At 43.0% G+C, this 26,550-nt stretch overlaps 1 protein-coding gene and 1 pseudogene across 4 annotated transcripts in view; one reads left to right on the top strand and one right to left on the bottom strand.

Annotated features, from left to right (window-relative positions):
* Window positions 1-5,750, bottom strand: part of flot2 (flotillin 2) — a 31,002-nt gene extending 25,252 nt beyond the window's left edge. For 2 of the 4 annotated variants that reach the window (XR_001923960.2, XR_001923962.2), the window contains exon 1: window positions 5,442-5,750. Coding sequence is in view for 2 of the 4 variants with exons in the window: in XM_012956838.3 (XP_012812292.1) it covers window positions 5,442-5,490 (49 nt within the window). In the remaining 2 variants the exon portion in view is untranslated. 4 annotated transcript variants of the gene reach the window in all.
* Window positions 5,751-12,786: 7,036 nt separating this feature from the next.
* LOC108645838 lies at window positions 12,787-19,403 on the top strand (annotated as a pseudogene).
* The last annotated feature ends 7,147 nt before the right edge of the window (window positions 19,404-26,550 follow it).

Here is a 26,550-nt window from a genome sequence, read left to right as displayed (position 1 = left end):
GCCACTAGCCCTATTAACTAATTCAAGTGTAACACAAGTACATTTTTATGGGTGGAATTTCACAAACAGTGAAAAAGTCACAAGGAAACTACCCTTTGTACTCTACTGTGGACATTTACTTCATAGGGGAGCTAAACCCCTATCCGATCTTTATCAGCAGGGCTCATTCAAAGTTCACTTTGACCCTCAAATTAACCCTACCCATTACTGCAAGACAAACCCAAATGAAGTTTGCCAGCCACTATGTTTGCCCCAGTTCACTTCTGATTTCAGGCTCCCTGGTGCTAATCAATTTCCAGTGTGCATACCCCTTCTTGGCAGGTTTGGGGGAACAGAGCAGATTGCAGGAGTAACTACAGTTGGGGGGTATGTTCATGTGTGGAGGGGTCCCACTGGTTATATTATAAATATAGAAAAGTTTGTACAAAATAATCCTTCACAGTCAACCAACATTTAAATCCAATGTGAATCAGACAGAAAACTAGTATGACAGATAACTAGGTATGGGACCTGTTATCCAAAATGCTCAGGACATAGTTTTCTGGATGAGGGGTTGTTCTGTAATATGTATTACCCTAATTTAAGTCTCTAATAAAACCAGCTGGGATCAAGTACAAGGCAGTGTTTTACTATTACAAATAAAACGGAAATTATTTTTAAAAATCTGAACGATTTGATTGAAATGGAGTCTCAGGGAGATTTTCCAGATAACAGATTTCCAGATAATGGATCCCATACTTACATATCATAAAAATGTTCTACTCTTGAAGTGACTACAACATGTAAAAAAAATTGTGATAAGTTATCATAGGCAGTCTATTTTCTTCATCTAGGAAGGATATGACCTTATATACATCTAGAGATGTTATAGATGTAATAGGCAGGCTAGAAAATCCCCAAAATGGAGGAGTGTAACAGCACACTGATAAAGCCCTCTCCCAATGGGTTACCTTAAGCCCCCATTATAAAACAATCGTTGGCCCGGACAAAACAATTGGAACATCCTGATTTGGAACGGGTTGCTAGGTATAGATCCACTTGTTTGGCAACCTCACCAAAGGAGTGGATCCAACCCCACCTGCTTGAATATTCAAAATTAGCATGGTAAAGGATTCATCAAATATGATTTGATTTATACGGTTTAGTGTCTTTAGGCATTAACTGCATGTGTTTTGTTCCTGACTGATTTTACTAAAATAAAAAGAAAATTAAAAAAAATATATATACACATTTCTATTTCAAGTTAAGACCATTCATAGAGAAGCTAGCAAAAGGTTACAGAACATCTGATGAGATGAGGAGGGCCAATTAGCTAAGCTTTGTATGCTGTGTGGCCTAGGACTAATTGTGCAGAGCAGAGAATGCTTAAAACACAATAATCATGCATTTGCTCTTATTATATATATTTGTATGAAAACAAGTTTAGCAGGATTTTCAGTATGTGTATGTTGGGTAGACAATGCCAACACATCTTTGTCACATGGTTTTCTGTTGATTGTCAAGTGTCAGTTTCCAAAGATTATCAGCCAGCCTATGGCCACCAGATTTCAGCATGAGTCTGTGATTTGGAATTCATAATGTCAAACTGTGTGACCGGGTTGTTTCCAAGGACAAAAACTTAGGCTGAGAAAGGGCAAGAACAATATGATTAGGGAAAACATCCACTACAGAATGGGTACTTTTTATTTAAATAACTATATGAACAACTATATTTGAGTTAAAAATGTATAATTGCACATTGGGCACTGGATTTATCAATTCAATACTGAATTTCATCACAGTCACTCTTCTTTACAATACAATGACCGGAAGCCAGTAGGGGATTTCCAAATTATGTTTCACGTGATAATTGTGAAACCAATAGTAGTGTAACTGCCACAAATTAACCAGTTACAACCAAACTGGAAGGACTTTGTTAAAGGGCACCAATCACTCTAAAACTGCTTCCTCCACCAGAGCTGCAGGCTAATAGAGCCACACTCCAGTTGGGGAAAACATAATTTAAAAAATAAAAAATCCCTGCTACTACTAGGCTGCTGCCGGTGACGATGCCCATGTTATTTAGCGCACATACATATAATAAGCGAGACTCCCTTCTCGCTCATTATGTGCATGTGTGTGACATAGGTGGGCGAGTTGCATCCACCAATCCTATGTCACACGCAGGTGCATAATGAGCGAGTTGTGACACTTCCTTGTTATGCGCATGTGAGTCCCACAACACGACTACCTGAAGCAGGAGCTCCCTCCTGGTGCGGGCAGCCTAGCACTGTAGGGTGCTATTTTTTTTTTTTTAAACACAATTGTTTCTCCCAACTGGAGTACGAGCTCTATTAGCCGGTACCTCTGACAGGGGAAACAATTTAGGGTGATAGGAGAACTTTAAAGAAACAATTCCAAATACAAAAGTTTTACAAAAATGGATCAATTAAATTATTAACTAAACTAGCAGCCACTTATACAATAAGCAGCTTTGGGATTTCCATCTCAAGAAAAGGGATAGCTGACCCTCTCCTCCTTTAGGTAAAGGTCTGACTTGCCCACCAGGAAAAATCCCAGCAGGCCCAGCCATTGTGGGTCTGTCCAAGTACCGCTAGCCACCTACCAGCATTTCTGCTGCTACATCAGTCTTTAGTTTTGACTTGATTCTAACTAAGCTGCATGGGTAATATTGGGGCAAAACAATCCTACTGGGTTTACTTACATGTTTAAAAATATTTTTATTAGATGATGAGCCAAACTATTGAATAAAATTTGCTCTGGTCATCCTATGGATTGGGCATGAATCAATTTAAGGGTAAGAACCCACAAAGCGAGTTACTCAACCGAAATAGATCACTGCTATCGCGAGTAAGTAACCGCTCCAAAAAGACTTTCCACCGGCAACAATAGAAGTTGCTGGTGGAAAGCCCTTGGCATCACTTTGGTAATTCGAAGTCACACGAAGTTGCCTGCAGGAGGAAACTCTGTGCGACTTTGGGTTACAGAAGGAACGTGAAGGGCTTTCCACTGGCGATTATACTTTTTGGAGTGGTTACTCGCCTGCGGTAGCAGAGACCTATAGCGGCTGAGTAACTCGCTGCGTGGGTTCTTACCACAAGACACCACACTTGTGACAGTTCCAGTATTTTGATTGAGAATCAACTATGACCAAAAGGAAAAGGAAAGCATATTTCACTAGGAGTAGCACCACCGTGTTCACAGATTTCCCCACGGATTCCTTGTGGATGTCTAGGAGAGTTTGCATGCACAGTATGCTAACATTTCCTATATTCTTTAGAGGGTGGTGGTTGTGCCAAACAGCACTAGTTAGTAAGTGGAAATGCCCAAATAAAGGGCCTGTGGCACCTCTCTCTTCTAGATCTAAGTATATTTTCCAAGAACAGTCCTCAGCAGATTAGATTAATGGTCCAAACAGGCTTGCTGCAATCTGGCAGGTACAAACTGTTTCCCAAAATGGCCACATATATAATGATGGTTAGCAGTAATGCCGAAATCCACTAAACTGCTCGGCCATATCGGTGCATGATTGGCAACCTAATGTATGTGATGCAAAACACAGCAGCCGAGTCAGGCAAAGATCCACTACAGGGCAACATTTCCAACAGAGTGATTTTTACATGTATGCCCAAGCTTCAGAGCTCTTTCATAACTGCCACATAATTGCACAATACATTATTTTATGTTTCAAAGCCATTAAAGGTGGTGGCACACAGGAAGATTTGTTGCAGGGACAAGACTCCTGAAAATTAATTTCTGTTGTAGTCAATGGGGAATTGCCGCTTATTACCTGCATTATTGCCTGAAGGTTCAGACAATTACCAGAAAAATCAGTTTATCAGTGTTGACTACAATACAAAGGTATTTTCAGAAATGTTGCCCACTGGTAATGCAAATTTCTTGTGGGTGACTAATAGCCCTGTGTACTATCAGTACACATGAAACTATGTATTGTGCAGCTATTTAAGAAGCAATAGCCACTAGAGAGCAGTTTTGAAAAATCTGAATGAATTCGCTATTTTTTTTTTTCATTTTATTGTAATTTAACCACCAGCTTTCATTTCACGCTGTAAGATTTTGAGGTCCAAATTCTAAACATGGATAAAATAAGGTTCCACTGAAAACAGAGCCAGAATGGGTGGGTTCTTGTTTATGCAACAGATTAAAGATGGCTGTAGCTATAAAGAACAAGCCAGCAAACACCATGCAATAAAAACCCAGGATAATGTTTAAAAAATATTTAGCAAAACTGGTTAAAAATAACTAGTAACATCATCCTGAGAACGGACAAAGCTGGTTTCTTAAAAACCAAAAGCAATGAATGAGTAAGGGAAACACTGGCAGGGCTGGCACACACAGAGGCCATGTTTATAAGGAAAAAAGGCATAGAATTCCCACGGGGGAAGGGGTGGGGGGGTTCGCATTTTCCATGAGGCAACGCCTTAGTGAAGTCAAAATCCCCTTGCAGGTTTCCCTAGGTTCAAGAAGGGCTGCTGCTTTATACATGAGTACAGTTCAGCTGCCCAAGGCATCACGCTCATCTAGGAGGGAATACACTGAATTCTCTGCATTGGACCAGTCCGATCATTGCCACTCCCTGCAGATCCTGTCTACTTCTGTTTGTCTGTACAACTGTCAGTGTGTAAACACACTCTAGCCTGATGCTCCTGGTATGTGTCTCGGAAATGTAATAATCACCTGATTAAAAATGAAGAATATATAGATATATAATATATGGATAAATGACAAGCCACATGCTGGCTATACGCAATGGTTATCTGCCTATTCAGATAAGGAAATCCTAAAGGCAAATGCTCAGTCCATATAAAACAGCGATGTCTAATCAGCTGGTGTGCTGAACTACAACTCCCACACCCCACCCCCAACACCCAATATGAGATGGCTGTCACTGCAGATATCATATAAATGCAGACAGAAGAACAGAGAAATTCAAACCCTGTCATGCCTGATATGCAATATTTGCCTCTGTTCAGTCACCAATTCCCACAGAGAAGCTGATGGATTTCTGTAAGAATCTAGGTTAACCTCTGGCTGCGCAGCTGTACCAGTCGGGATCCGCAGAGGAAGGTTGTAGTTCAGCAAGCCCGGGTCCCCACGGTAAGCTCTCTCTAACAAGGGTGTAATTATGCCTATGGATTGGTGTATAGGGTAATTATGCCTATGGATTGGTGTATAGGGGTATAGGGTAATTATGCCTATGGGTTGGTGTATAGGGTAATTATGCCTATGGGTTGCTGTATAGGGGTATAGGGTAATTATGCCTATGGGTTGCTGTATAGGGGTATAGGGGTACAATTGCACGGTACGAGCCTTAGCACGCCGAGGCAACATGGAGGAAGTGAGAGAGGCTTAAGGCCTATATGCATAGATTTCCAATGGATTCCTGTTCCCTCAGTCACACCCCGGGGCCCCATAGTTACCTGATACGACCAGGGCTTCATTTGGCCCCACTGTATGGCAGTTCCCCATGCAGACCGGCGCTTCACTACTAATCTCTCCGGACAAAATAAATCAGCTCCTAAAGCCTCTCCGCGACTCAAGCACTGGCGCTCCGTGCCCCTTCCCCCAAACAATAACAAGCGACTGGGAAAGCAACACGCACAACCCCTCACAGGGCGGAACCAGCGCGCCAATCACCGCCTCCCACCCTCTGCTTCCCGTTAGTACGGGGCGGGGGGAATGAGCTGTGGGACGGACTCAAGTTGGGGCGAAGCCAAAACATGAATGATCTGTGGGACGAGAAGGGGTGGGGCTGGATATACGGCTTCATGCCCCGCTACTTTATGTCAGTCGAACGCGAGTAAAATAGAAAGGGTGGAGTGAGGGCTTTTCTTAAGTGGGAGGAGTAATGCCAAAGAGGCGGAGTCGCCGTAATGTTGGCGGGTTAAGTTGGGTATCTCTCGCTGTGGGGCTAATACAGTCTGACAATAGGAGTTTCCTCGCCGCCATGTTTAGTAAAACTACGTCTAGGTGTGTGTGCTATATAGCTGCACTAGGGGGGTGAGCAATGGGCAATCCATGGCATCTGCTCAAAGCAGCCAAACACATTGTGATGAAATGGCCCAGGTATTGGGTTTGATAGCTATGTTACTAATGTTACTCATTACACTGCTCAAAAAAATAAAGAGAACACAAAAATAAGACTTCCTAGATCTGAATGAATGAAATATTCTTATTAAGTACTTTGTTCTTTACATAGCTGAATGTGCTGACAACAAAATCACACAAAAATTAGCAATGGAAATCAAATTTATCAACCCATGGATTTGGAGTCACACTCAAAATTAAAGTGAAAAAAAACAATATAGGCTGATCCAACTTTGTAATGTCCTTAAAACAAGTCAAAATGAGGCTCAGTAGTGTGTGGCCCCCACGTGCCTGTATGACCTCCCTACAATGCTGGGCATGCTCCTGATGAGGTGGCGGCTGGTCTCCTGAGGGATCTCCTCCCAGACCTGGACTAAAGCATCCACCAACTCCTGGACAGTCTGTGGTGCAACTTGGCGTTGATGGATGGAGCGAGACATGATGTCCCAGATGTGTTCAATTGGATTCAGGTCTAGGCGGGCAGTCCATAGCATCAATGCCTTCATCTTGCAGGAACTGCTGACACACTCCAGTCACATGAGGTCTAGCATTGTCTTGCATTAGGAGGAACTGAGGGACAACCGCACCAGCATATGGTCTCACAATGGGTCTGAGGATCCCATCTCGGTACCTAATGGCAGTCAGGCTACCTCTGGCGAGCACATGGAGGGCTGTGCGTCCCCCCAAAGAAATGCCACCCCACCCTATTACTGACCCACTGCCAAACCAGTCATGCTGGAGGATGTTGCAGGCAGCAGAACGTTCTCCACCACGTCTCCAGACTCACGTGTCACATCTGTCACATGTGCTCAGTGTGAACCTGCTTTCATCTGTGAAGAGCACAGGGTCCTCTGGCAAATGTTAAACGTCCTGCACAGTGTTGGGCTGTAAGCACAACCCCCACCTGTGGATGTTGGGCCCTCATGGAGTCTGTTTCTGACCGTTTGAGCAGACCCAGGCACATTTGTGGCCCGCTGGAGGTCATTTTGCAGGGCTCTGGCAGTGCTCCTTCTGTTCTTCCTTGCACAAAGGCGGAGCTAGCGGTCCTGCTGCTGGGTTGTTGCCCTCCTACGGCCTCCTACACGTCTCCTGATGTACTGGCCTGTCTCCTGGTAGCGCCTCCATGCTCTGGACACTACGCTGACAGACACAGCAAACCTTCTTGCCACAGCTCACATTGATGTGCCATCCTGGATGAGCTGCACTACCTGAGCCATTTGTGTGGGTTGTAGACTCCGTCTCAAGTGACCAAAACATCAGCCAGAAAGCATAGGAACTGAGAAGAGGTCTGTGGTCACCACCTGCAGAACCACTCCTTTATCGGGGATGTCTTGCTAATTGCCTATAATTTCCACCTGTTGTCTATTCCATTTGCACAACAGCATGTGAAATTGATTGTCAGTCAGTGTTGCTACCTAAAGCTGGCCATACATGGGCAGATCCGCTCACTTGGCGATGTCGCCAAACGAGCAGATCTTCACCCGATATCCCCACCTACGGGTGGCGATATCGGGGAGGCATGTAGGCGAATTCTGCACGCGGCAATGGGGCAGTCGGTTCGGGGTCGTATCAACGAGCCGATGCGGTCCCCGATCCGACTGGATTTTCTAACCTGGCCGATCGATATCTGGCCAATTTCAGGCCAGATATCAGTCGGCCAGGCCCCTACACGGGCCGATAAGCTGCCGAGTCGGTCCAAGGGACCGATATCGGCAGCTTCTATCGGCCCGCGTATGGGGGCCTTAAGTGGACAGTTTGATTTCACAGAAGTGTGATTGACTTGGAGTTACAAATCCAAACGTGAAGAACACCAAGCGCTCCAGACTCAGGGGTTTTCACTTAAATATTTCACTTTAATATGCATATGCCTATGAGTAAGTGCGCACGCGCACGAAACGCGTTAGTCGTCTAATCTTTTAAATGGAACAATAATAAAAAACCTGCTTTTAAGTGAAAACCCCTGAGTCCGGAGCGCTTGGTGTTCTTCACGTTTGGATTTGGATTTCCTCCCTACAGCTACGGGTTCGGGGCCCCGAGCACCCGGACCATCCAGGGATTCTGGTGATCTATTGGAGTTGACTTGTTTATACTGATCTCTGTGTTTCATTGTTGCACCAGTGAAAAGGTTCGGGGTTTTTACACCCGGACCTCAGCTAACTGATTGGTACGGACCATTCCCTTAACCAGAGTTTAACGTTAAAGCGAATTTACTTTATCTGTCATAGATATTGCTAATAGTATTGGGGCATTATCATTTATTAGTGTATTATGACTTGGAGTTACACTGTGTTGTTTAAGTGTTTATTTTTTTGAGCAGTGTATTATATGAGTCAAGGTCTTAAAGCAGATATAACAATGTAGGTGATTGAATTCCAAAAGTATATTAGAGAAATGAAATTAAATGTACATTACAAAGTACTGATGTGAAGAATACTGAATGGAAACCTGATAACACTGTATATAACACTATGTGCTGAATTAAAAAAACGAGGTCATTTATCCCTGAGGTCACTAATTATTCTCTAACTACATTTGAGAAGGTGGTCACACATGCTGTAAAAAGAATGTGGGATGTACATAATACTAAACCTTTGTATGTTAACTTGCCCTTTGCGAAAAGGAAGGCCATCGTCTCAAATGGGGTGCCACGGTTATAATGGATATAATTAAATATATGAATCAGGCACTTACCCAGCTTACAGTGTCTGATCGTTATGAAAAAAATGCTGTGGATCTGACCTGTTGGTGACGCAGGCTTCTGAGAATGGTGTTATTCCCACACATGTTAAAGAGTTTCATGTTATCTACTTCCCAAGATTGACAAATATCTTGATAATTGACCAGGCAGACCAATTATATCTGGCAAAGCTTCAGTACTAGAACCTTTGTCTAAATTTGTAGAGAAGTTTTTGCAACCAGGATACTACTGATCCGCTAGGTAAACTTCGTAGCTTTGAGAATTTAGAGCCAGACATCAAGCTGTGCAGCACTGACATACACAGTTTATATACGTCAATCCCTCAGGATGAGGATATATAAGTGATAGACGATGCACTTCTTGAAAAAAAGTTATGGTACCACCTCATATATTTCCTTGTTGATTCACTTGTACTGCATAAGAACTACTTCAGCTTTGTGGGGATATATTACTGATAACATCAGGGCATGTCAAGGGATTGTGCAGTTGCGCCCTCAAATGGTTGATGCTCACTGCAGGGGTATTTCCCATCACTTATGTGTGAAAAAAGTTTATTAAGTCATATTAAGCCACACCCTTAAATCCATGTGCCTCCTTCTCCTCTGTTGATAGTACAGCAACCCCCAGCACATAACAATTACACACCATACGGACCCCCCTAACAGCTACATACATACATACAATTCTACCAGAAGCAGGGCCGGGCCAAGGTATTTTGGCACCCTAGGCAAGGGCTTCAATCAGCACCCCCTCCCCCCAGTCACAGCATAGTTTCAAGTATTGCCCCACCCGATGCCCAGCCACAGTCCAAATAATCAGATAGAACTAATAAATTGCCAGCTGCCACATAAAATTAGCCCCCTAATTGCCCCCATGTACCAGTGTCAACAGCCATCATATTGCTCCCATGTATTTGTGCCTACAGCCATCATATTGCCCCCATGTATTTGTGCCAGCATATAACATATTACCCCATCTATACCTGTGCCAGCAGCAACCAATCCCTCATATTGCCCCCCATCTGTGCCAGCAGGCAGCAGCAGCCAATCCCTTATATTGCCCCCCATCTGTGCCAGCAGGCAGCAGCAACCAATCCCTCCTATTGCCCCCCATCTGTGCCAGCAGGCAGCAGCAGTCAATCCCTCATATTGCCCCCCATCTGTGCCAGCAGGCAGCAGCAGTCAATCCCCCATATTTCCCAATTTGCCCCCAATCTGTATACATATGCTAGTAGGCAGTAGCAGCCAAAAAATCTATCATTTTGCCCCCAAATCATATGTACCTGTGCCAGCAGCAGTCAAGAATTGCCCCCAAGTCTGTTCTTTCCTGTGCCAGAAGCCAGAACTCCCAGGTTCCTTTCTCCTGCTCAGTGCTCAGGTTTTCTCCACTTCGACTTAACTCCGAAACAACGCAACGCGCCAGCGCTTCTGTCTCTGCAGTTTGAATGACGCACAGGTGTACGCACACGCCACTGCCAACTACCCATGCGCACAGCGCAAGCGTCAACTCGGAAGTTTAGAAAATGAATAAGCTAAACGCCGGCTTAGGGGTGGGGAGCGCTCCTGGGTCCTGAAGAGTAAACACAAGTTACATACATCATGCCAGAAGGGGATTGAGGCGGTCGTTTATTAAAGGCCAAGCAAACTAGTTTAAAAAGAAAAAAAGAAAATAAAAATTTCCCTTTAATGTACGCCCCCACAGTGATTGCGCCCTAGGCAGGCGCCTACTCTGCCTACCCCTAGTTCCGGCCCTGACCAGAAGCACAGAAATAGAAGCACAGAAATAAAGGTGCTGGTTTCCTAGCAAAGCCCCTCACAGAAATGGGTGGTATGGGACATTATGGGCTGAGCTGGCACAACAACCTCATTATGACTGGAGCTGGCACAACTAACATTTTGTTCCCCAAAAAGCCCATTGCTACAGAACCTGAGTTGGGAACAGCATCTTCCTGTGTATTCAAATGCACTCTTGTACCCCCACATAGTAGTGCTGAGCTCCATTGCATCTGTCCTGACTCAAGTCCTGCGAATGCACCTACTGACGCTGGGAAACCTGGGAGCTACGGCCACCCAGAATGCGGTTACGGCCACCCAGAATGCGGTGGTACTTCTAGGGGCGTGACAGCAGGCTGCGACAATTTGTGCAACAGAATTGGGCCAAAATAATCACATGCTAATGCAGTTTTAAAGCCATGCCACAGTCCCCACTCTGAGAATGCTAGCCTAGGCCGACATTTCATTAGCTAAAATCTGGCACATGCAACTGACACATTGTGTGCAATGGAATCAGCTTGCCACTTGGCTACAATGATGCTGGAATTCTGGGGTAAAATGCTGCATAGTGGGTATAAAACATAGCAATTACGCCTCAATATTGAACTTTGCTCACTGCACCATGTTCATAAATGATCATCCATGTGTTACGATACATGTTTCGTAACTCCACCAAGCTGTGTGTGGAATGGCTATCTTTTATCTTGGGAAATCTTACAATGGGAAAAGCTTAAGTTGTGAAGTTAGTGTGTGGGTTATCAGCAGCTTAGATCTGCCCATGTATGGCTACATCTAGTCTACCTACAGTCGACTTGGAAAGGCAGGTAAAATGGGCAAGTTGTGCTGCTTTAGAAAAGGGAAAAATATAGCAATTACTTTTGGCACCAACCAGGGCCGCCATCAGAAATCTCCAGCATCCTTCAGCTTCCCCCAGGGCACCGCCAGCATCCTTCAGCTTCCCCCAGGGCACCATCAGCATCCTTCAGCTTCCCCCAGGGCCCCCCCCCAAGCATCATTCAGCTTCCCCCAGGGCCCCCCCAAGCATCCTTCAGCTTCCCCCAGGGCCCCCCCAAGTATCCTTCAACTTCCCCCAGGGCACCGCCAGAATCCTTCAGCTTCCCCCAGGGCCCCCCCAAGCATCCTTCAACTTCCTCCAGGGCCCCCCCAAGTATCCTTCAGCTTCCCCAGGCCCCCCCAAATATCCTTCAGCTTCCCCAGGGCCCCCTAGTATCCTTCAACTTCCCCCAGGCCCCCCCCAAATATCCTTCAGCTTCCCCCAGGGCCCCCCTAGTATCCTTCAACTTCCCCCAGGGCCCCCCAAGTATCCTTCAACTTCCCCCAGGGCCCCCCCCAAGTATCCTTCAGCTTCCCCCAGGGCCCCCCCAAATATCCTTCAGCTTCCCCCAGGGCCCCCCAAGTATCCTTCAACTTCCCCCAGGGCCCCCCCCAAGTATCCTTCAGCTTCCCCCAGGGCCCCCCAAGTATCCTTCAGCTTCCCCCAGGGCCTCCAAGCATCCTCCAGCTCCTCCACAGCATCCTCTTGCTTCCCCCAGGGCCCCCAAGCACCTTCCATTTCCCCCCAGCGGCCTCCAGCTCCTGTGATGTCCTCCTCTATGTGCCGCGGCTCCCAGCTGCTTCTGTGCTTTTATAAGGCTGCTCTCCGTGCGTGTGACGTCAGTACGCACGGGTGCAAACTTATAAAAGCGAGGATGTAGCAGAGAGCCGCGGCACATAGAGGAAGACGCAACTAAAGATTGGGCTCGGCCCGTGCTTCATGAAAGGGGGCCCGAGCTAAGGGAACTCTAGCATGGCTGGGCCCCCTTTAAAGCTAAAAACACCCGGGCCCGGGACGATCGTACCCACTGTGCCCCCCTTATGGCGGCCTTGGCACCAACCCCAGCACCCGCCACCTTTGAATTTGGCCTTTACTGTCCTTTAGGGTATTGTAGCGCTATCAAAAGAGATTTAAAAAAGGGGTCAACTATATCTGGGTGATATTTCATTTGAAAATGATTGCTAATGATAGGGTGGTAACTTTTTGTCCATTTATTAGGGCAGTTCTGGGAGGGATCCTGATGAATGATGGTCGCTACTGCTGCCAACATAGCAACAAGCAATGCACAGCTGAGGCAGACACTGCATTTCACAGGGGGGTCTTTCCCACTATAAAATATTCTTCCTAAAATACTGGTGTCACTCTGTTGTCTTATAGGAACACTAACTGTGGAACAAATCTCCCAGGGCAGAGATCAGTTTGCCAAACTAGTTCGAGAAGTGGCAGCCCCTGATGTGGGACGTATGAGTATTGAAATCCTCAGTTTTACCATCAAGGTATGACAAGCTGGGAACAATATGGCAAATCCTATATCAACTAGTTATTATATGCCTTACATTCTAGTGCATCGTTAGCTAAAATTACTGCAATAAGAGCTACTTGATTAGAAAATTAACAAAGTGGTATTCCCTCTGGCTGTAAATAGAACATATTTCCGCTACAACTATAACTTTGTGGAAATAAAGGTGTGTTTTCTCACAACAGGAAGCTGCAAGTGCAGTTTTGTCCTTAGAAGGGATTATTGGAAATGCTCATTTTTGATCTGCCTTAATTGCAAAGCAGTGTCATTGAAATAGTTTAAAATCTTCCTCGGTCTCCTTTCTCTCTACAGGATGTGTATGACAAGGTTGAATTCCCTTGATAAATCTCAGACTGCTGCTGTTAGGAGAGATGCTGATATTGGAGTGGCTGAAGCAGAACGTGATGCTGGTATAAGGGTGAGTGGTAATCCTATAAGTAGAAGTTACTGGACCCCATAGCAAAATAAGTTTAGGGACCCTCCTCTGTCTTAAGGAATCTGAATAAGACATTTGCTTAAACACCCACTGAAACTGCCTGTTAGTCCAGTGTGCCACTGGGCCCCCTATACATCCTGCCTTTTCCCCAGTAGACAAGAATATGACAGCAGAACATGCCAGTAATATCTAACTTCCCACCCTGGTAATTAATAGTAAATTTTGATTTTCAAAGGTAATGTTTTACTAAAATGTTTTTTGCTATAGGAAGCATTGTGCAAGAGGGAAACGCTTGATGTGAAATACCTAGCTGACACAAAAATGGCTGACTCCAAATGTGAATTTGAAATGCAGAAAGCAGGGTTTTCACAGGAAGTTAACACTAAAGTAAGTAAATCCTTTCTAATGTTTGGTTATTGAATTATACCAACTACTGATATCAGGTGCTGCTTGATATAGATTTCAGTTCTTTCAATCAGTAATTCCCAATTTCCAGTTGTTGTTTGACTATGACTACCCTTAATTCTAATCCTAATATGTGAACCTTTAAATGATGTGACTTTATAGCTCTGGATAATTTTTCTGTTTATAGTTAGTGCTTTTTTCCAAGTTTTATAGAGGATTAGGTATTTTAAACTTACATTTTTATAGATAGTTGATTCATAAGAATCTCTTGACATTTTTTATTATCGGTTTATCAATTCTCCATGTGGTTTGTAACAATATTTAAAATTTTTTGTTTGTGTCCTTTTAGTTTACTGTTCCATGAACTGTATCCAATTACTTCTGATTTTTCTCACATTGCTGTGCAGGCATTCCATCCCTCCTCCGTAGTAAAGAAATTCAAATTCTAAAGTCAGGTTGATTTGGACTTTGAATTTTGGATGATATAGTTGTAAATACAGTAGAACTATAATGACCATTATACTGTGACTAAATGTCCTTAGTGGTTTTCATTTTCTGTTTTATAATTTTTATAGAAAGCAGAGGCCCAGCTGGCTTATGAACTGCAGGCTGCCAAAGAACAGCAAAAGATCCGACAGGAAGAAATCGAGATTGAAGTTGTGCAACGTAAGAAGCAGATTGACATTGAAGAGAAAGAGATTGTCCGTATGGACAAAGAACTGATAGCCACTGTCAGAAGGCCAGCTGAAGCAGAGGCATACAGAATGCAGCAAATAGCTGAAGGAGAGAAGTAAGCAAATGCTTTAACTTGATTTGATAACTTACCTGATTTGGCTACAAATGTAGGTAACATTTGTTCACATTACACGGAGGTCCCATTTAGGTACATTCATGGCCTGTCCTCGGCCTACAGGTTTTTTTCACCCTGCTTGTTCTGTATTTTAATAAGCCCCAAACAGATATCGGCCAGGGAGGGTATCATTTAGGCAGATACACAGGGTAATAGGGTGCTGACTCTCACATTCTATGTCTGTAATTTTCTGCTGTACATTAAAAGAAATGTCTATTGTATTTAAATAAGTAAAGGAATGTTTTTCTCAAAGAAGTTTCACTGACTATTTTCCCTTTCCAGGGTGAAGCAGGTGCTCTATGCTCAAGCTGAAGCTGAAAAGATTCGGAAATTTGGAGATGCTGAAGCTGCTACCATTGAGGCTATTGGCAAAGCTGAAGCAGAGAAAATGAAGCTGAAAGCAGGGGCCTACCAGCAGTATGGTGAAGCAGCTAAAATGGCTATGGTGTTGGAATGCCTACCCCAGGTGCCTATTTGTTTCACACTGACTAATAGTGGTAGAAATGCAAAGGGTCCCTTTTTTGTTATTTTTTGTATTATCTTCTTTATAAGGAATAGTAAAGGGGGCTGCTTCCATTGTTATGCCACTGTTTAAATACAGTATCTAGTTTTATAAGGTTTAGTGCCTATTGATAATTCAGATAGTGGTTATGACTCTTGTGCTCTTTATATCTCTTCTCTCTCTCCTGTGTCCAGTCGTGTGTCTCTGTACAAACTATGGCTCCTGCTATAGAGGTTTTTTGATGTTTGGTTTACTGGGCTACCAAAAAATATCAGACCATTAGGCAACATACCCCCTTCTGATTTCTTGTGAGAGTATTATTACATAATGTAAGCTCTACAGAGCAGGGACCTGCTTCCTACTGTGTCTCATACAACTTGGCACTTAATTTCCGTGTATTTATAGTTATTTATTATAAGATTTGTCCTCCTTGTGTGTAATTGTGTATATTGTAAGATTGTACATTGCTGCATATCCTTGTAGCACTTTATAAATGAAGTAATACATACATACATACATAAAAGGGTATTGGGAGGTGATAAATAATTGGTGTAATGATGCATTTTATAGGTGTGTTGTGCCTTATTCTGTAATACCCTCTCAGCAAATATGAGCTAGAGGCTTTGTGAGAGTGGTTGATGGGTGTTACACAGAGCTGGCATATGCATAGAGAAATAATGCAGAGCACGAAAAGTGTGCCACATAATTATTATATAAAACTATATATAACACAGCTCATTATTTTATAACTTTTTTTTAGATTGCTGCCAAAGTATCTGCTCATCTGGCCAAAGTGGATGAAATAGTCATTCTTAGTGGGGAGAACAGCAAAATAACTGGAGAAATGAATCGGTTGCTTGCTGAGGTCCCAGCTTCAGTACAAGCACTTACTGGAGTGGATCTCACGAAGGTAAGTACACAGACCAGCATTGTAACAAAATTAATTTTACCTTAATATCTTTGAATAAAAATTATGACTGTAAATTGCAAAAGTGCTTAGAATATCACCCTCAGCCATTTACTCACTTATTTTGAAAGTTTACTTATGCTGTAAATTGGATGATCTGTGATTTGTTTCATTTCCACCTTTGTTAATGCTGCCCTGTTTTATTAGTAGGTTTAGGGCTCTGGCACATGGGGAGACTAGTCGCCCACGACAAATCTCCCGTGTCGTGGGCGACTAATCTCCCCGAAATGCCATCCCACCAGCGAGAATGTAAATCGCTGGTGGGATGGCATATGCGGTGCGGAAGTTGCCTTGAGAAGAAACTTCCCTGAAATCGCAGCGCCGCGTATGCCATCCCACCGGCGATTTACACTCTCGCCGGTGGGATGGCATTTTGGGGAGATTAGTAGCCCGCAACAAGGGAAATTTGTCACGGGCGACTAGTCTCCCCGTGTCCCAGAGCCCTTAATGTAACAAACCAGTATGAGGACATGGCCTTTTCTTTTGCATAGTTTCAGAGCAGTGCCATCTAGTGGCCATATAGAGTGCTTTTCAGTATTGTGCTTATCTGTAGAATGCTTGAATGCAGATACGTTCATACATTAATTACAGTAAGCTCTATTATTTTTAAAGTTAAATGATGCTTACAAATACAATGTATTTCTCAATGCCAAAGCATCCAATTCCTTCTATCAGTTTTAACCTGTACATGATTACATTACTGTGTTGTTTTGCTTTAAGTTCATTGATCTTCCTCTTGGTATTGTTGCAGATTCCCCTGATCCAGAAAGCCACAGGCATCTTGGCATAAGGATAAGAATAATGAGTCCACCTCCATATGCACTCAACATGAGATTGCCTTCAACAATGACAGGACATGAATAGTCATATCTATCTTCTGTTTTTAAGTTTGTTCATGGATATTTTTTCAAGTAGATGGTTACTGTTTGTTTGTATAATTCAAGCTGTTTGTATGGCAGAGTTCTGCTTTGGCTGGAGTTGCTGCCTCTGTGCCTTCAGTTTCTCTGCCCTATGGTGTATGCTTTCTAAGCTACCAAAATGCTGCTTTTACCTGTCAATGCAAGAACTCCAGCCATTTTGTTTTTCATTTCACTATAGCCCTGAAACAATGTACCACCACTTTGTGTTAGTGTGCATGGGGGGTCTCTTGGCTCTATATAAGGGGAAACCAACCTTTAATCCTTTTAGCCTCTAAACTGCATCTCCAATATGGTTGGAAAGTCATTGGCTGTAAGTCCTCAAGGTGAAGGAATGCAGGCTGGACAATCCTGTACAATATACAACATTGTGTTTCTTTTTGTACTTCCCAGCAATAGGCATCCACCATTGCTCTCCTGTTTCAGCATAAATTTGAAGGAATATGTTAATTTTTGTGCAGTCAAACTGGGCACACGAGAGAACTGCTGGTCTAACTGAATCAGAGACATGTTCAGGGAATGATACATAGGGCATTTGGATTAAGGCTTCTGGGAGAAGACAGTGCAGAAGATCACCGCCTATTAACTTGAATGGAAAGCATCATGGGTCACCCTGCATGGGCAGTTATTGCTCTGAAAGGTGCTAGTCTGGGTCTGAGTGTTGCTATAGGTAGTGCTGTGTAATTAAGGTGCTGTGTGTGGCTCTGCAGGTATAATCTGCCCTATATTTACTTTGCATTTTATAGAAGGTTATGTAAAAAGATAAGGATCGCTGATTGCTATTAAATGCAGAAAAACAAAGTGCTACAGACATGTATCTATAGGGGTTAATAATCGCTCTTTTAATTTCTTTTTAATTATTTTTTTTTAATCCAAAAAGACTGAAGCACAGCCCAGGGAATTAGACTGCCCTTCTGAGTGAACCACTGGCCAAGGCCTGTTAATGTGCTTTAAGCCATTTTTTTCTCCCCTGTTGCAGAAATGAGTTCATATTGTGGTAAATGCCAAACAAGAAGCAAACTCCCCTTCATTTCCCTGTTACATGGCAGCCTCATCCGTCATTTTATCTGCTCACTTCTGAAACCCTTTGCATGTGAACCCTAAGTGACATAGGAGCACTATACATTATTGTATCCTGCACAGAATATATATATATTTACTCACTGTAGTAGAAATGTCCCATTGAAATCTGAAACTGTTCTTCCCTTTCTATATCCTGAACGATGAATGAAGTTTGAAGGGGGGGGGGGCTATATTTTGTTTGTCTAACATCTATGAAACATATTTCAGATGCAGTGCTCCATTCTAATGCTTATTCCAGCACATACAATCTGTATATAGCTTCTGTTCATTTCAGAAGCTCTGGATCTCGCTAGGCACTCACTGCCAAGTGTGTTCAGACTATACCAATCAATCCAACAACAGCCATTGCACAGGCAGATTCTGTTTAGGTCCTGAGTTCTGTTAGCCACACATGGGACAATTTGCTTGTATTGTCCTTGGTCCAACAAGCAGATTACATAGAGGCCCTATGTAGATTCATCGGAAAACAGGTCCGCATCATAAGAGTTGGGGATGCCCTTGGCTGGCCCCATGCATTGTTAAATATGATCTCTTCTCCTATGCATAGCCTACATAGCTGCTGACCTGTCAGGAGTGGCTGATTTGGCAGCCAGTCTTGGTGCCTGTGAGGCTAGGAGTGCTAAATGGAACCTTTCTTATCTCCCTTGCTGTGCAGTGAGAAACTCGTGCCCCTATGGTGCAACTTTTACTATGACCAAAACGCTTTATTGCTCTCCACAGAAGTGTTCATGCCAGGGATACATTTGGTATAGAAAGAAAGGAGTGCTCTAAATACATTGTTATATAAGATCTCAAAAGGAAGGAACCCTTTAAGCAAGTTATCTGTGTGATTTTCCTAAAGCTTGTGTAGCTTACTCTTGTTGGAATAAGCCACAGCACTATTCTACACAACTGCCATTATGCACAGCCCGCAGCTGCCTGGATGGAGTTGTATTTGTGCAACAGTCAGCACCCTGCTCTAGGGGCATTGCTAGGGTATTGCTTATTGTTGCACCCTGTATCTGCCTGGGTACCCTTCTTAGACAGCCATATGGGGATCTTAAATATGATTGATGGGGGGTGGTTATTTCAGAATACACTATTATATTAATATATTCTTTATGTAGTCCATCGTTTTGGACCCGATGATCTGGGAAATATGTGAATATTTTGTGAACTGTAACGTTATTTTTATTGGTTGCTTTGCATAACATGGACAGTGTAAGCAAGCGTTACTGTGGTTTCAACAATGTTTAACACAATTATTTTGTTACATGCTTTTATTTTGATTTTATGTTCTTATGCTTCATAATACTGTCTTTTACATATGAAGATTATAATCTTGTTCAGTTCTCATTATTGGCAAAGGTGTAAAGGGTAAATATTTATTAAGGGCCATTTTTCTTTGATGCTTATTTTTTCCTCTCAAGAAGGACAGTTGTATAGGCTGCATATGAATCCATGTGCCACGAGCATATATCCTCTCATCCTGCTTCAGGCACTTTCTACACACATTTAGCTATTGGTAAGTCTCAGTCCTTCGTTTTTTGCAGGAATTTGTACCTTTCCCATTTTTGTAGGCTATTAGATTTATATGAGTACGGCACAGATCTTACTCCTTTTTTCACACAGGCGCATGTAAATGCTGAACACAGGTGGAACGCAACATGCTGCCTTTTAACTGCGTTCAGCACTTACAGCACGATAGGGAGGAAAGGGCTGTGTTTTGCCCTGCGTTTTCCTGCGGTAGAACACTGCCACAGAGCAATACAGAATGAAATGCCCTTCTGTACGAGCCCTAAAAGATGCTCCTTGGCTACTTAATGATTTACATTGACTTTTTGATTGTGGCCAATAAAAGCTGCTGGCTCAGTCCCCCAAAACCAAGTGGGCAGTTTACTGACCTGTCTATTAGGCCTCTCCTACAAAGTGCCGACCAGTATCAGAGTATAAATCAGCAAGTCAGCCAAGAAATAAAGAGAATAAATGAGATCTGTATGCAGCTTACCAATCTCCTTGTACTGTTATAGGGAAAAAGCAAATCGGTTGAACACAAAGAGGACACTGGGAAATGGCACGACAATGATTCACAGCAGATTTCCCAGATCACCAAATCACTTGAAGGCTTAGGGACACATCTATGTATGTTGCTGGGCTGCTATGACTGTAAGTACATTGCAAGTAGTGCAGCCCCTCTAGCTGGATTTTCTAGACGTGTCCCTGGTGATCTGATTTTACTGCTACAAACTAACTGGTGCCTGAAGGTCTTCTACACACAACTGGTTTCTTGCTGGGAGAGAGGCAGAAGGGAAAGATTAGGGGAAGAAGTTCATGTTCAGCCACCAATAAACCCCCCACTTTAGCTGCAGTCTGCACCTTGCTCTGGATTTTTGTAGGCTACAAAATCAGGCCCCATTGCCAGCTCTGCCGCTTGTGAATAGAGCTGCCAAATGTATAGGCATATTCAGGGGGATAGTTAAAGCTCATGCAGAGACTTGTGGGAATTCTATGTTCAGGGAAGGCAATGTATTCTTTGTACACATGTTTCTTATAGTAAATGCCCCCTTACTGACTTTTTATTAATATGCAGGTTCCCACATATACCAGCAGCCCTCTCTATGTGCTGAGAGAACCATTTAACCATACAATATTACAGTGCAGCCAACACTTATAATTCCCATGTTTATGTCTGTAGCCTTAGCATTACTGTCAGAATTTGGGTGCTTAAACCCTTCCAGGAGACCCGTGGCCATCTTTGTACTCCTCATTTTAGCTTCTAGTATCTCCTCCTCTCTCATAGAGTACAGTACAAACCTTGGGTCATTGATCATTTTATTAGTTTAGTGGTTATAGCATCTCACCACCCTGGCCGTCCATGTGTACAGTCTGTTATTGTCTGTATGTTTCCCCTCTATTATACTGAGTTTCAGAAAATGCTTTATAAATATATATATAATGTGTGTGTATATGATATAAACTGTACTGCTGATAGGGCATCAGGGTGGTTTCCTTGGTGGTGGAGGAAAATCCTCTTGTGCCTTTAAGCCCTTTACCTTTCTGTTTCTAGGTTGAATTCTGGGGAATAATTTACTCGGTGGAGCACAGGCATCAAAGTTACAGCCTGCAGTGATCGTGAACTACAACTCCCAACAGCCTCAGTTACTCCCGAGTATGCTGGAAATCATAGTTCACGTGAGCTGGAGATGCGGCTTTGGCATGCCTGGTTTAAGAGACAGTAAGACATGAGGAGGCCAATTCACTAACATGGATGCTGAGTTGCACCAATGTTACCATAGCAACCAATTTAGTGGTGGCCAGTCATGTTGGGAAACAAGAGTAAGGATCTGATTGGTTACTAATGGCAGCTGCACTGATTCAGTTGAAAGTTAGAAAAGCAGCCCAAAGATATCTATGATTTTATTGCTCTGTTAACAATGTCTATATTTGAATATGTCTGTATTATTCAACCCTCTCCCCCACAACCGCTTAAATCCTAAGAGTGAGAACATACTATAACCTACTATATATAATCTCACAACATGTAGACGTCGTGCCACATCTATAATGTCACCCCCAAGAAAGCCTTTGGGATTCCTGATCATTTATACCCTTAGTACAACAAAGCAGCAGATACTGTATAACAACGACTGTTATGTGATTTATCATTATTATCTGCATGTGAATGATGTGCACGCCATGTGACACCATGTGACCTGTGCTGCTCTCTCTCACTGGACCCTATGCAAGTGTTTCATACTTGTATAATAAAAATCCCTGCTGTTCCAATTTCTACTTTGCCTCTATTTTTCACCTCGTGTTGCAGAGGGGAGCGATCATACAATTTGCATTTTCAAACTGAGTGGGTGTTACACTGGGTTGAAAAAAGACCAGAGTCCATCAAGTTCAACCCTTCTAAGTAACCCCAGCACACACACCTATACTGACCTATCTATACACCCATACATAAATCGTATACCAACATCAATACTAACTGTAGATATTAGTATCACAATAGCCTTGGATACTATGCTTGTTCAAGAACTCATCCAGGCCCTCTTATAGGCATTAAAGGGAAACGAAAGTCAAAGTCACTTGGGGGTGCCAAAATGTTAGGCACCCCCAAGTGACTTTGACCGCCTACCTTTTACCCCGGGCTGGTGCCCCTGTGAGGAAGGAACAGCACCAGCCCGGGGTAGCTGCCGGCGCTTCCTTTTCCTGATTCGCTGCGCGCGCATGCGCAGTAGAGTGAAAAGCCGAACTTAAATGTTAAAGTCGGCTTTTCACTCTACTGCGCATGCGCCCACCGCTGGCACTCAGGAAAAGGAAGCGAGGAAGACGGAAGCGCTGCGCTCCAGGTGCCCCGGGCTGGTGCTGTTTTCTCCTAACAGGGGCACCAGCCCGGGGTACGAGGTAAGCAGTTAAAGTCACTTGGGGGTGCCTAACATTTTGGCACCCCCAAGTGACTTTGACTTTATTTTTCCTTTAACAGAATCTGCCATCACAACATCACTAGGAAGGGAATTCCCCAACCTCACTGCCCTCACTGTGATAAACCCCCCTACGCTGCTTCAAATGAAAGTTCTGTTCCTCTTATCTAAAGGGGGGGCCTCTGGAGCGCTGATCCTTTTTATGGGGGGGGGGAAAGAACCTCCCCTATCTGCCTATAATCCCCTCTAATGTATGTACAGATTAATCATGTCCCCTCGCAAGCGCCTTTTTTCCAGAGCAAACAACCCCAACCCTTACAGGCTAACCTCGGTTTAAATCTTCCATCCCCTTTACCAACGTGTAATTGTGGATAACAGAGTACAAGTAATTATGCTGCACTCTAGGTGTGTATGTTGTGTAGCTGCACTAGGGGGGTGAGCAATAGGCAATCCATGGCATCTGCTCAAACACATTGTGATGAAATGGCCCAAGTATTGGGTTTGATACCTGCCTTACTAATGTTACTAATTATTATATGAGTCAAGGTCTTGTTAAAGCAGGGCTAGGCTACTATTGCCCCTGAATTACAGCTCTTGGCATCCCCATAGGTATGAATTTCTTTATCAAAGGCAGGGTATATTTTCAAATATTTCAAACTGGAGAACTGCTGAACAAAAAGCTAAATAATTCAAAAACCACAAATAATAAAAAAATGAAGATCAGTTGCATTCTGTCTCAGAATAGCCCTCTCTACCTCATAATAAAAGTTAATTTGCTGACGTGTGTGAGGGGGCAATACCCAAAGCGAAATTGCAGCCAGACGAGGTAAATGACCTTGTAGTTAACATTTCTTCAGCGAAGCTGGTTACCTAGATATAACAATGTGGGTGATTGAATTCCAAAAGTATATTAGAGACATGAAATTTAATGTACATTACAAAGTACTGATGTGAAGAATACTGAATGGAAACCTGATAACACTGTATATAACACTATGTGCTAAATTTAAAAAAACGAGGTCATTTATCCCTGAGGTCACTAATTATTCTCTAACTACATTTGAGAAGGTTGTCACACATGCTGTAAAAAGAATGTGGGATGTACATAATACTAAACCTTTGTATGTTAACTTGCCCTTTGCGAAAAGGAAGGCCATTGCCTCTCTTAAAAATAATGATTCTCTTATAATCCGGAAGGCAGACAAAGGGGGTGCCACGGTTATAATGGATATAATTAAATATATGAATGAGGCACTTACCCAGCTTACAGTGCCTGGTCATTATGAGAAAATTGCTGTGGATCTGACCTGTTGGTGACGCAGGCTTCTGAGAATGGTGTTATTCCCACACATGTTATCTACTTCCCAAGATTGACAAATATCTTGATAATTGACCAGGCAGACCAATTGTATCTGGCAAAGCTTCAGTACTGGAACCTTTGTCTAAATTTGTAGAGAAGTTTTTGCAACCAGGATACTACTGATCCGCTAGGTAAACTTCGTAGCTTTGAGAATTTAGAGCTGTGCAGCACTGACATACACAGTTTATATACGTCAATCCCTCAGGATGAGGATATATAAGTGATAGACGATGCACTTCTTGAAAAAAGTTATGGCACCACCTCATATATTTCCTTGTTGATTGCCTATCACTTGTACTGCATAAGAACTACTTCAGCTTTGTGGGGATGTATTACTGATAACATCAGGGCATGTCAATGGATTGTGTAGTTGCGCCCTCAAATGGTTGATGCTCACTGCAGGGGTATTACCCATCACTTATGTGTCAAAAAAGTTTTTTAAGTCATATTAAGCCTCACCCTTAAATCCAGGTGCCTCCTTCTCCTCTGTTGAAAGTACAGCAACCCCCAGCACATAACAGTTACACACCATACGGACCCCCCTAACAACTATTTCCAAATAATTCATTTAGTTAACCAAATTAGAATCTACTCGCAGTCAGTTGATTTTGCCAAAAAAAGTCCAAATTAGCCAACTTTATCAGCATTGGTAGTTCTAATAACTGTGCAGAATAATGCAATTAAATCTACCTTTTCTCCAGGCATGGATTGGCAGCAATTTCCCACATTTTGCCATCAGCATCAAAAATTTGCAGAAACAAAAAAAAGTCACCACAAAAAAACAGAGAATTGTTGCTGAATTATACATAAGTGTGTTTGTGTGCCCCACAACCTATATTTGGCGGCTATATGTCACGGCTGTACAACTGGAGGCCCGCAGGTCAGATGTGGCCAAAAGATATTTATTGCTCCCAGTATGCTCAGGGGCTTCATAGACTGCACTATATGATATGGTCCTTTTAACTGAATACGGCCCTCCAACATGCTGTGTGACATATAATTGGCCCACTACATGTAATAAGTTGGACATCACTGGGCTATATAAATGTACAGTAATACAACTAACAAAGGTAATGCCCCTTGGGCAATCATAGATCCACATAGGGAATTTGTTTTTATTCATATAGCAAAACTTACAAACAAATGCTACATATGTATATATAATTTAGTCAATATAATCAGTGGGTAAAGATTTGTACCAGTGTGTATAGGAGGTTCCCTGACATAAGTGTTTTGGGAGTCCTATAAAATAAGTGACATACAGCATTTGTTACTGACACATCTCTCTGGATGCAAGATGCAATAGTTTATATTTACTGAGTAGTTTAGGGTCCAACAATGCAGCATTTTCCGTGTACACAAAAAGCTGTGTAGGTTCTGCACATATAAGGGCAAACTAATGGCATATAAACCTCACTCATGAACAGGGTACATTTCAGTCTGTGATGTCACCAACTGACTAACTGCTACAGCGCTGACTTTGGCAGTTATTCAGTTGGTGAGCATTGTGGTGAGAGGTAAGTGATCTTCCCTTCAGAGAGATTATTTGCCAAAATACCTTTATTTTATTCCAAAAAGAGAGGCTATAGTGATAGTGCTGTACCCCTGAGACTAGTGGGGGTTGGATTTTAGTTCATTTGGGCAGAATTCTTATAAAATGGGCTTTGGAGATGACTTTAATGCTGGCTCTGGCTGAGGGACACAACAAGTATTTGACAGTTGGGCAGGGCTACCAGCAAAACACACTCCCCCCCCATACTATTTTGGGTTGTCCTGTGTTCTACTTGACAGTATTTAATTATTTTTTCTATAAATGATGGGCCCATTAGATTTGGGCACCTTGTACCCCCAAATGGCTACCCTGCTATGATGTATTTAGGGGTACTAAGGCAATGTAATTGCAGTAATCTAAAGCTGCTATTATTTCTAGCAGAATTGCACTAGGACTGATTTATACACAGTGTTAGAATATTTTACATTAGAATAATGTATGAAATTGCCTTGGTCATTGGGGGGGCAGTAGGGTACATGGTGGGGCTGTATTGAATAATAATGTTTAATGTGAGAGATATACATGCTTCACATTACAGTTACCCAGTAATACAGCCATATGGACTCCATGAAAATAAAAGCAAAGATCTAATTGACTGCTATGGGTAACCACACTGGTCCAATTTAGCACCTATGTTCATAAATGCCCTTTCTGCCCCTCTGCAATTGGCACTTATCACTTGCTATGGAAACACTGCATGCTTTACTACTTCTATGATTTGGAGGTGGGGGGGTTAAATCTAAAACTAGTTCCTAAGATGTGGGGATGGTCCCCATAGGGGACCCAGAGTGGTTGGCTGGGGGCAGGGTCAAACCTGACGGCAGGCCATCAGTAATGATGGGGCCCCATAATACCAATTTAGCATTAGCCCACTGGTCACCTGGACCCCTGGTTGCTGGGCCCTACCAACAAATATGGTCCCAATGAAAATAAAAAGCCACTCACATGAATTGCCAAACCCCGATCTGACCTTTCATGACAAATCATACCTTTAAATATCTTGTCTGCTATGGGACCCCTGACCTGTACTGCCCTGTTGGTGGCCCTGCCTGAAGTCCAATTATTCACTAAATGCATTCTGTCTGCATTTGCCCTTATATTATATTCTATGGTCTCTCTATACAGATTGCTATAGTGCTG

Source organism: Xenopus tropicalis, chromosome 2 (genome assembly GCF_000004195.4).
Source record: "Xenopus tropicalis strain Nigerian chromosome 2, UCB_Xtro_10.0, whole genome shotgun sequence".
NCBI lineage: Eukaryota > Metazoa > Chordata > Amphibia > Anura > Pipidae > Xenopus > Xenopus tropicalis.
This window is presented reverse-complemented; position numbering and strand designations above follow the sequence as displayed.